This window comes from Leptosomus discolor, chromosome 24 (assembly GCF_034619465.1).
Source record: "Leptosomus discolor isolate bLepDis1 chromosome 24, bLepDis1.hap2, whole genome shotgun sequence".
Lineage (NCBI taxonomy): Eukaryota > Metazoa > Chordata > Aves > Leptosomiformes > Leptosomidae > Leptosomus > Leptosomus discolor.
Genome location: NC_141414.1, coordinates 7,643,522 through 7,654,211, shown reverse-complemented (window position 1 = coordinate 7,654,211; position 10,690 = coordinate 7,643,522). Strand labels below are relative to the sequence as shown.

General features: G+C 70.7%; 2 protein-coding genes across 4 annotated transcripts; one reads left to right on the top strand and one right to left on the bottom strand.

Annotated features, from left to right (window-relative positions):
- Positions 1-247: 247 nt before the first annotated feature.
- USHBP1 (USH1 protein network component harmonin binding protein 1) lies at positions 248-5,085 on the bottom strand. Its single transcript, XM_086477450.1, has 14 exons — positions 4,604-5,085; positions 4,418-4,518; positions 4,160-4,290; positions 3,842-4,087; positions 3,624-3,734; positions 3,420-3,529; positions 3,170-3,310; positions 2,971-3,059; positions 2,523-2,658; positions 2,152-2,392; positions 1,773-1,958; positions 1,600-1,691; positions 1,381-1,475; positions 248-504 (listed from the first exon to the last, which is right to left on the bottom strand). Exons 1-14 carry the CDS (start codon positions 5,083-5,085, stop codon positions 248-250), a joined length of 2,418 nt encoding a protein of 805 aa, XP_086333576.1.
- A 2,218-nt stretch (positions 5,086-7,303) lies between these two features.
- On the top strand, positions 7,304-9,520 carry BABAM1 (BRISC and BRCA1 A complex member 1). 3 transcript variants are annotated; one of them, XM_086477499.1, is made up of 8 exons: positions 7,304-7,597; positions 7,685-7,743; positions 7,839-7,959; positions 8,053-8,131; positions 8,563-8,587; positions 8,887-9,016; positions 9,137-9,223; positions 9,320-9,520. In XM_086477499.1, the coding sequence occupies exons 1-8, from the start codon at positions 7,304-7,306 to the stop codon at positions 9,518-9,520; spliced, it is 996 nt and encodes a 331-aa protein (XP_086333625.1). The 3 variants fall into 3 exon arrangements, with proteins under 3 accessions (XP_086333625.1, XP_086333626.1, XP_086333628.1); XM_086477500.1 differs by having other exon boundaries at positions 7,322-7,597; positions 7,830-7,959; positions 9,101-9,223; XM_086477502.1 differs by lacking the exons at positions 7,839-7,959; positions 8,053-8,131; positions 8,563-8,587 and having other exon boundaries at positions 7,322-7,597.
- Positions 9,521-10,690: the final 1,170 nt, after the last annotated feature.

Sequence of the window (10,690 nt, the reverse complement as noted above, 5' to 3'; positions counted from 1 at the left end):
ACCCCAACCCCAACCCCAACCCCAAACCCAACCCGAAACCCAAACCCAAACCCAAACCCAAACCCAAACCCAAACCCAACCCCAACACCAACCCCAACCCAAACCCAAACCCAAACCCAACCCCAAACCCAACCCCAAACCCAAACCCAAACCCAAACCCAACCCCAAACCCAAACCCAAACCCAAACCCAACCCCAAACCCAACCCCAACCCCAACCCCACGGTGGGGCTGGCCGAGCCACGAGCATCAGTGGTTTATTCTCCCTGGGGATCCAGCAGGTGCCTCCTGACGGGAGAGGGGGTGGTCTTGGGGGTGACGGGGAGGGGGTCCCCTAGATGCAGGTCTCGCTGCCGGCCGTGCCCTGCTCCAGGGTCTGCAGCCTGCGGGCCAGCGCCTGCGCCCGCCGGGCGTGTTGCCTGCGCAGGGCTCCCGCCTGCGCCTCCAGCCGCCGCAGCTGGGCCGCCTGCTTCTGCCGGGCACCGCGGTACGCCAGGGCCAGCGCGCTGCGGGGCCACGCTCAGCACCCCACGCGCGGCACGGCACCCAGGGCACCCAGGGGACCCCACGGGCAGGAGGGGCCCGGCGCCCCGCGGAGGGGAGGGAGCGTGGTTTTGGGGTGTGCGGGAAGGGACGGGGCGCCTGGGGTGTGCAAGGTGGAAGCGCGGTTTCGGGGCGTGCGAGATGGGGCTGAGCGGCAGGGGTGGGTAAGAAGGGAGCGCGGTTTTGGGGTGTGCAGGAAGGGACCGTGCTTTTTGGGGTGTACAGGAGGGGACCGCACTTTTTGGGGTGTGTAGGAAAGAGCTGCGCTTTTTGGGGTGTGCAAGAAGGGACCGTGCATTGGGGATGCACAGTATGGGGCAGCGTTTTCGGGGTGTGCAAGGTTGAACCGCGGTTTCGGGGTGTGCAAGATGGGGCTGTGAGGCAGGGGTGGGCAAGAAGGGAGCGTGCTTTTGGGGTGTGCAGGAAGGGACTGCATTTTTTGGGGTGTGCAGGAAGGAAGAGCAGTTTTGGGGATGCGCAGTATGGGGCAGCGTTTTTGGGGTGTGCAAGAAAGGACCGCGCTTTTGGGGTGTGCAGGAAGGGACCGTGGTTTTGGGGTGTGCAGGAAGGGACTGCGCTTTTTGGGGTGGGCAAGTAGGGACCGTGCTTTGGGGATGTGGAGTATGGGGCAGCGTTTTTGGAGCATGCAAGAAAGGACCACGCTTTTTGGGGTGTGCAGGAAGGGACCGCGCACCTTGGGCATGCAGGGGGGCCTGCGCATCCAGGACACGCAGGAAGGCAACTGCATTTTTGGGGGGGCGGGGGGCATGCTGGGGGGGGGGGGGGGCACGTTGCACCCGATGTCCCCCCCGGAGGGGACACGGGTGCCTCTTGCCCACCTGTGAGCGTGGAAGAAGTCCGCGGTGACGGCGCCGCACTGCGCCTGCTGCGCGCGGCTGGCGGCACCGCTCTGCTCCAGGGCCAGCACCAGCGCCTGCGCCCGGGCCCGCAGCTCCTCCGTCCTGGGGACACCCGCGTGGTGTCACCCCGGCACGCCGCCCCGCGTCCGGCCCGGCTCCCCCGTGGCGGGGCCATGGCACACCAGTGAGGTCCCTTACCGGGCCAGGGAGCGGAGCAGCTCTTCCCCCATCCTCTCTGGGTCCGGAGGGTGCTGGGGTGTCACCGCTCCCACCCAGGCGCTTCGGGCATCCTGCAGAAGCTGGCTGTGGGTCGCATCCCTTGGGGAGACCCCCGCGGAGGGTCCCCGTGGGGAGGTGGGAGCGATCCTTACCTCCTCGCTGCCGCTGGAGCTGCCGGAGGGGCTGGCGGGGCGGCCGGACCCCTTGTCCCGCTCCAGGTGCTGGAGCACCAGGCGCAGCGCAGCCTCCCGCGGCCCCTGCCCGGCCGCCAGCACCTCCAGGCCCCGCTTCTCCCTCTCCGCCAGCTGCAGCCGCGTCTTCAGGTCGGCCATGGCCTCCTGGCAGGGCAGCGGTGGCACCGCCGGATGGGGGAAACTGAGGCACGACCCCATTCCACACACCCCCCCCCCCCCCCCCCTCCGGCTCCGCTCCCTCCCCTAGTGCATCACCCCCTGCCCTTCTCCCAGCTGCTCTGCTCAAAGCCTGGACCCCCACGGCGAGGCGGGGAAGGGGGGTCCCCCCCCGTCTCACCTTGAGCATCGCCAAGTCCCGCAGCAGCTCCGCTTTCTCCGGCCGCTTCCAGCCGGGCAGCAGAGCCCTGGCGTCCCGCAGCACCCGCTCAGCCCGGGCGCGGGTCTCCTCGCTGCGGCGGGGGCTGGGGGGTGCCGGGGCGTCGCGCAGGGACCCCTCCACGGCCGCCTGCTCCGCACGCAGCCGGCGGATGCGCTCCCGCAGGGCCCCCTCCTCCTCCGTCCCCGGGGGTGCCGGGGTGCTGCGGGGATGGGGGATGCAGCTGGGGTGGGCACCGGGGGTGTGGGGGGGGGCACGGTGCCACCCCAGGGACGGCTCAGCTGTGGTGGGCCAGCGTTGTGTGTGTCCCCCATGTCCTCCTCCCCTGGTACCTCTGCCGTCCCGCGGAGCCTCTGTCCCCGCTCTCCTCCTGGCCGTCCGGCTCCGCTCGGCCCGGGAGCTGCGGCCCCTCCGGGGGTGGGGGGCTGGACCCCCACCCGTGCCCCCGGCTCTTCTCCCCCGCAGCCCCTAGGCATGGGGCAGGCAGCAGTCAGGCAGCTGCCCTCTCCAGTATGGGCCCGCAAGGGCTGGACTGGGGACTGGGGGTCCCCAGCATCCTCCCTGCAGCCCCCCGAGAGCCGCGAGCATCTGCTCAGCACCCTCCCAGCACCCTCCCTGCGTCCCCTCGATACCCTCCTGCGCCCTCCCGGTACCCCCCCAGTATCCCTCCTGCACCCCTTCTGCATCCCCCGACCTCCCTCATGTACCCCCCACCCCAGCATCCTCCCAGTAAACCCCCCCCATACCCCCCAGAACCCCCCCCCCAAGGCTGGCACTCACCACCACGGGCACCATCCTCCTCCTCCTCCCGGCCCACCTTTGCCCGCACCAGGTCGAGGAGGGCGGCGTAGGCCCCCCCGCAGCGCTCGCTGCAGGGAGAGGGGCTCAGCGCGGGCACCTCACGGCGTGTGTGTGTGTGTGAGTGTGTGTGTGTGTGTGTGTCCCCCCTCCCCGACCCTGTGCCCCCCCGTCCCCCCACCTGCAGCGCAGGGCCAGGCGCAGGGCGGTGCTGCGGGACTCGTGCTGGCTCAGCACCATGCTGAGCTGCTCCGCGTCGCTCTTGCACTCCTGCAGCGCGGCCGCCAGCTCCCGGTTCACCTCCTGCAGCCTCCCCAGGCACCTGGGCACCGCCGGCACCCGCCGTTTTCACCCCACGGCCCCGTGCCGTGCCTCAGTTTCCCCACTGGCGAGGGGCTCGGGGAAGCGGGGGGGGAAAGACGACGACTCACCCTTGCAGCTGCTGCTGCACCCGCTGCTCCTGCTCCTGGCTGGCACCCTCCGAGGGCTGGGGGGAGAGGGGGCTGTGGGGCTGAGCCCCATCGTCGCCCTGGGGTAAGTCCTGCAGAGGGGACAGGCAGAGCCCAGCGCCAGGGCAGGATCCCACCCGCGGAGCCCCCCCACGCCGCGGCACGGCTGCGGTGCCCCACACTCACCTGGGACAACCCGGGCTCCCCCTGCCCCGAGGGGCTGCTGAGCCCGGGGGTGTCGCTGCCGGAGCCCCCCGGCTCCTCCAGCCTGGACAGAGCATCCCGCAGGTCCTGGACCTGCGCCGAGCACCGAGCTGAGCCCCGGGGACCGCGCCGGTGGCACCCCAAGGGCTGAACCAGGGCAATGCCCCCCCCCCCCCCCACGTCGTACCCCCTGCACCCACCTTCTGCTGCAGCCGGTCGCGCTCCCCCCGCAGCCCCCGCAGCGAGGCGGTGGCCCGGCTCAGCTCCTCGTCCCGGCACCCCAAGGCCGCCCGCAGCGTCGCGTTCCTCGCCACCGCTGCCGCCACCACCTCCGCCTGCTCCACCGGCAGACCCTCACCCGCTCCCTCCTCCTCCTCCTCCTCCTCCAGACCCCGGCGTGTCGCCCTCCCGGCCCAGCTCGGTGTCCGATCCAGCTCCTCCAGGCTCTGGGGATACAGGGCAGGTCACCCACTGCCCATCACCTTGGCGTCTGGGCTGGCCGCGGCGGCGTGGCTTGCCTTGGTTGCCCGTGCCCATTCCTCGCTGGGCGCCGCTGGTCGTGCCGGTGCCCGCCGGTGCCGGGAGAAGACGGCACGTTCCAGCGAGCTCACGGCGTGCTGCAGGTCGGCAAAGAGGTCGGGGCCGTGGGCTGGGGGAGAGGGAGAGCGGCCGAGGTCAGGGCCCCGCAGCAGGCAGGGAGCTGCCGGCACGGCACGGCACGGCACGGCACGGCACGGCACGGCACGGCATGGCACGGCATGGCACAGTGCACCCACCTTCCAGACCCGTGGCAGTCTCGAGCGTGCCGTCGAGGCGCCGCGGCTGCGGGCAGGCAGCGGGGAGGCTGGTGGTGCCCTCCCAACCCTCCTCATCCTCCCTGCAGGGCCGGTGGAGACCAGAGATGGGAGGGGGGGTCGGACGGTGACGGCCCCCCGTGCCCCACAGCCACCACGGGCCGGTACCTGCCCGTGCGGCGCTGCAGCTGCTCAGCTCTCCGGTGCAGCCGGGCCACCGTCGCCAGCAGCCCGGCAATGCGCTCCTCGTAGCGCAGGATGCCGTCAATGTCCCCCGCCATGTCCTCCTCCTCCTCTTCCTCCTCTTCCTCCTCCTCCTCGCCCGGTGGGAGCTGCGGTGGCTGCAGGGAGCAGGGGTGTCTGCCCGTCCCGGCCCCGGCTGGCACCGGGGGACGGAGGGGCTGACGCCCACCGGGATTTGCCAGGATGGGGATGAGTTTTGGCCACGGGCCGACCGGCCGCAAATCCTCCTCCCGGTCACCGAAGCCATGCCCCGGCAGGACCCGGCACCGCCGCACCGTCACGTACCGGCACCAGGGATACCCGTGGCCAAGGGGACGCCCGTGGGGGGGCACGAGGAGGCCCCCGGCCATGTGGCACCGGCTCCTGGCGGCGCCCACGCCATGGGACACCCAACTTGCCTTCTCCATCCCGGCCGCCTCCTGCCCGCGACGCCCCTCGCCAGCCAGTGCCCGTCCGTGGGGCTCCTCCCGGTTCCACGGCGGGGGCTCCCGGCACGTCCCGGTTGTGCCGCCAGCCCCTGCCCTGGGCCTTCCTCTGTCCTTGTTCCTGCTGAGATTTCCTCTTCCTCGGCAGCCCCGGTGCAGCCTCCTGCGCCGAACCGTTGCGCCGCCCCGTTCCCCGGGTGGGCGGCGGAGCCGTCTCGGGGGGCTCTGCCCCCCAACACCGTCCCTCCCCGCTCTGCCCCACGGCACCTCGGCCCCACGCTGGACCCTCCCCACGTGCCCGGGTCCCCTCGCACCCAGGCGGGAGGATGGACCCAGATTTGCAGCCTTAAGCATTCCCTGGGTGTTTTTTTTTTTTGGGGGGGGGCACCCAGATCATTCTGGGGGGGTGCATGAGCATTTGGGGGGTGAGGAGGCGTTGCGTGGGGTGCTGGGGTGTGCAGGGCCAGGAGGGAGCCAGCCCTGGGGTGCTGTGGGCAGAGCAGGGGTGTTGGTGTTTAGGTGCTGGGGGGTGGTGTTTGGGGTGCAAAGGGGTGCTGTAGGGGTATTTAGGGGGCGGGGGGGGGCAGTGTGCGGGTGCTGGAGGGTGCTGGGTGGGTGTTTGGAGTGCTGGGACAGAGTACGGGTATTTGGGGTGTAGGGGGCGATGCAGGAGTACAGGAGGGTACACACGGATAATTTGGGGTGCAGGGGGCAGTGCATGGATGCAGGAGGGTGCACATGGATATTGGGGTGCAGGGGGCAGTGCCTGGGTGCAGGGGGTGGTGCACTGGTGCAGGATGGTGCAGATGGGTATTTGGGGTGCTGGGGGCAGTGCATAGGTGCAGGAGGGTGCGGATGGATATTGGGGTGCAGGGGGCGGTGCATGGGTGCAGGGGGGTGCGGATGGATATTGGGGTGCAGGGGGCGGTGCATGGGTGCAGAGGGGTGCACACGGATATTTGGGGTGCAGGGGGCGGTGCACGGGGTTTGGGGTGCCGTGCAGGGGCACGGAGGGCGCCGGGGTGCCCTCCCGCCCCCACGTGCCCGGCGGGACCGCGGGAAAACTACAAATCCCATCAGCCCCCGCGCGACGCCGCTTCCGGTCGGTACCGGGCGGGGCTCGTGAGGCCGGGAGCGGGTGAGCGCGCGGCTGGGGGGGGGGGGGGGGTGCAGCGGGGGTGCGGGGAGGGTCCAGGGGTGCGGGGGGGGCTGGAGCGGGGGGTTCATGGGGCGGGGGGGGGGGCGTAGGGCGGGGGGTGCACAGAGTGGGGGGTGTGCGTGGGGCAGGGGGGGGCGGGGGGTGTGGGGCAGGGGGGTGCACGGGGCAGGGGGCTGCGTGGGGCAAGGGGTACATAAGCAGGGGGTGATAGGGTGTGGGACACGGGGTGCACAGGGTGGGGGGTGAGTAGGGGGGTGCATGGAGCGGGGGGCGTGTGGGGCAGGGGGTACGTGAGCAGGGGGGTGCATAGGGCGTGGGGTGCACAGAGTGGGGGGCGTGCGTGGGACAGGGGGTGCGCAGGGTAGGGGGTGTGGGGGGCGTGGGGCAGGAGGGTGCGTGGGGTAGGGGGTACATAAGGAGGGGGTGATAGGGTGTGGGAAAAGGGGTGCACAGGGTGGGGGGTGAGTAGGGGGGTGCGCATGGAGCGGGGGGTGTGGGGCAGGGGGGTGCACAGAGCAAGGGGGTGCCTGGGGCAGGGGGTACGTGAGCAGGGGGGTGTATAGGGTGTGGGCGTGCACAGAGTGGGGGGTGTGTGGGGGGGTGCACAGAGTAGGGGGTACATAAGCAGGGGGTGATAGGGTGTGGGAAAAGGGATGCACAGGGTGGGGGGTGAGTAGGGGGGTGCATGGAGCGGGGGGTGTGGGGCAGGGGGGTGCGTAGGGCGTGGGGTGCACAGAGCAGGGGGGTGCATGGGGCAAGGGGGGTGTGGGGTGTGGGGCAAGGGGTTGCACGGAGCAGGGGGCTGTGTGAGCAGTTGGGGGTGCATAGGATGTGGGGGGTGTGCATGGCGCAGGGGGGGTGCATGGGGCAAGGGGGGTGTGGGGCAAGGGGTTGCACAGAGCAGGGGGGTGCCTGGGGCAGGGGGTGCATGAGCAAGGGGTGCCTAGAGCGAGGAGGGGACTGAGGGGTGCAGACATACCCCCCCCGCCCCCCCCCCCCCGTAGCCACCCGGCATCGGTCCCCAGCGCCAGCGGAGCCGCCATGGAGCGTGGCTGCGTGATGGACACGTCGGAGCCGGGCAGCGCCGCCGAGGAAGAGGAGGAGAAGGCGACGGAGCCGCGGCCCAGGACCCGCTCCAACCCCGAGGGGGCCGAGGACCGGGCGCTGAGCGCCCAGGCCAGCGTGGGCAACCGGAGCGAGGGGGAGGGCGAGGCGGCCAGCGCCGACGACAGCCCGCAGGGCACGGCTGCGCCCGACGGCACCGCCTGGCCCGGGCCCGCGCCCCCCACCGAGGTGCAGGTCAAGACCCCGCGGGTGAACTGCCCCGAGAAGGTGGTGAGTGTCCCCAGGGAGGGTGGCGCCGCCCCGACGCCAGGGTGAGGGGCTGCGGGGTCGGGGCTCAGCGCTGACTCTCGCCCGTAGATCCTCTGCCTGGACTTGGCGGAGGAGATGGCTCTGCCCAAACTGGAGTCCTTTAACGGGTGAGTGTTGGGGGCTGGCCCCCCCTGGGGACCCCGGCTTTGCCATCCCCTGGCGTGGGGGTGGGGACACGCTGGTCACCGCCGAGCTCTGGCAGGTCCAAGACCAACGCGCTGAACATCTCCCAGAAGATGATCGAGATGTTCGTGAGGACGAAGCACAAGATCGACAAGTGCCACGAGTTCGCGCTGGTGGTGGTGAACAACGACGCCACGTGGGTGAGCAGGGCCGCGGGGACAGGGACAGGGATGGGGGGGGGCAGCTCCACGTCCCCTCCCAGCCCCCCACCCCCTCACCTCGGCTCCTCTCAGCTCTCAGGGTTCACCTCGGACCCCCGCGAGGTCTGCAGCTGCCTCTACGACCTGGAGACCGTCGTCTGCAAGTCCTTCAGTATCCCACCGCCTGTGGGGCTGGGATGGGGAGGGGGGGGCGAGGCGGGACACCACAGCGTCCCTTGGGTGCAAGGGGGTGTCCCTCCAGCATAAGCGGGGACCCTCCAGGCCCGTTGCCTGCAGATGGCAGCAGATCTGGAGCCTCCCTGGCGTCCCGGCTGCGGCACAGGGCGGTGTCGGCGCTTGAGGGTGGAGGGTCGAACCCCTCAGTCCCCTGCCTTGGGGACCGGCCTGCCAGACCCTCCAGACCCCCCCCCCCCAAACACCCGGTTATGGATGTTTTCTCCCCACCCTGGTCCATCCCCAGCTCCCGGTGCATCGCCTCCCTCCACGGGAGCTCCCTGGGTGCCCCCAGTGCCAGCCTGGCCGGCGGGTGTGGGTGCGGGCAGGGGTCTGTGTGCCAGGATCGGTCCTTACCTGGGGCTGCAGATCTGGAAGGACTCTTCAACCTGATGTGAGTAGAGCTGGGGGGGGGGGGGGTCAGGGGCTGGTGGGGGGGTCAGGGGCTGCTGGGGGGGGTCAGGAGCTGCTAGAGGGGGGGGTCAGGGCTCCCACCTGGCTATGAATTTTCTACTTTGCTATAAAAACCCAAACAGCTCCTGGGGTGGGCGCTGCTTTCCCAGCCCAGAGCCGTCAGGCCGTCATTAACGAGCTGGGGACAGTCCCGGAGCTGCAGGCAGCCCTGCCCGTGGCGTGGGGGTCCCTGAGCTGCCTCTGTGTGTCCCCCCACGTGTCCCCCCTCCCGTGGTGTAGCCAGCAGAAGATCGAGCTGCCGGTGACGGAGAACGTGCAGACCATCCCACCGCCCTACGTGGTCCGGACCATCCTGGTGTTCGGCCGCCCGGGCTGCCAGCCCCAATTCTCCATGTCGGAGCACATGAAGGTAGGTGTGTGTGTGTGTGTCCCCCCTCCCTGTCCCTGCTCCGGGGGCTTGGTGGCTCCGGGTCCATCCCGGTGTGTAGAAGAGTCTCCCAGCACCATTCCCTGGCTTCTCGTCCTGCAGAAGATGCTGCAGTGTCCCTACTTCTTCTTCGACGTGGTTTACATCCACAACGGGGTGGAGGAGAAGGACGATGAGACGAGCTGGAAGGTAAATGCAGGACGGGGGGGGGGGCTTCTGTGTCCCCCCAGCGTGGTCGGGGGCTGTGTCACATGCTGTGTGTCCCCCCCCTGTCCCCCCCCCCAGGAGATGTACGCCTTCTTCAGCAGCCTGGACACCAAAGGCACCAACTACAAGTACGAGGTGTCGCTGACGGGGCCGGCCGTGGAGCTGCACAACTGCATGGCCAAGCTGCTGGCGCACCCGCTGCAGCGCCCGTTCCAGACCCACGCGGCGTACAGCCTGCTGGAGGAGGACGAGCCCCCCGAAATCGAGGCCACCGTCTGAGCCGGGGGGGTTGGCGGAGAACAACCGGTGGCGGGGGGGGGTGGCCAGCAAAGGGCTGCCATGGGCAACCAGATGGTGTTACCGGGGATGGGGGTGGGGGGGGGAAAGAGATGCGTTTGCCTGAGCTGGTGTCGTGCTGGTGCTGCGCCGACCCCCGGCCCCGTGGTCCCCCCCACCGGCCGTGGGGACGGGGGGACCTGTGCCCGGTGGTGCTGGTGTGGGGACACTGGGTGCCCCGCGGCAGCGCTGGGGCTCGTGCCAGTAAGAGTGGGGCAGAGGGATGGGAGAGGCTGGTGGAGGGTAGCGGGAGGTACTGGGGGATGCTGGTGGAGGGTGGTGGGAGGTACTGGGGGATGCTGGTGGAGGGTAGCGGGAGGTACTGGGGGATGCTGGGAGCTGCTGCAGGTTACTGGGAGGCACTGGGTGGAGCTGCTGCAGGTTACTGGGAAGCGCTGGGTGGAGCTGCTGCAGAGCACTGGGCAATGCTGGTGCAGTTCCTGGGCAGCGCTGGGCAATGCTGGTGCAGTTACTGGGAGCACTGGGTGGAGCTGCTGCCGCGCACTGGGAGGCGCTGGGCTGTGCTGTTGGAGGCGCTGGGTGGAGCTGGTGCAGCGCACTGGGGAGCACTGGTGCGGTCACTGGGCGGCACTGGGCAATGCCGGCGCGGGGCACTGGGAGGCGCTGGGGAGAGCGCGGGGCGGGGCCGGGGGCGGGGCCGTGGGCGGGGAGGCCCCGCCCTTTCAGCTGCGACCATACCTGGCAGGGTGGGCGTGGGCCAGCCCTCCGCCGTCTCTGATTGGCCCCGTCGCCAGCCAATGAGCGGCGGGGTGGTGGCTGTGCGCGGGGATTTCGAACGGGCGGGGCGCAGCGCGCGTGCGCGGGGCGGCATGAGCGGCGCGGGGCGGTGCGAGCCGTAAGGGGACATTGGGGGGCGGGGGGGGGGACACGGGGACGGACACGGACACGGACATTGCACCGGGGGGGCCACGACACGTTGTACCTGGGGGGGACACACACCGGCAGGGGACGAGCATTGCCCCGGGGCGCGGCTTTGCACCGGCGGGGGAGGGGCTCTGCAGCACCGGCGTCGCACCGGGGGGGGGGGGGGGCGCGTTGCATGTGCTGCAAGTTGGGGGGGGGGGAGGTTGCTTAGGGGTACCCCCGGTACGT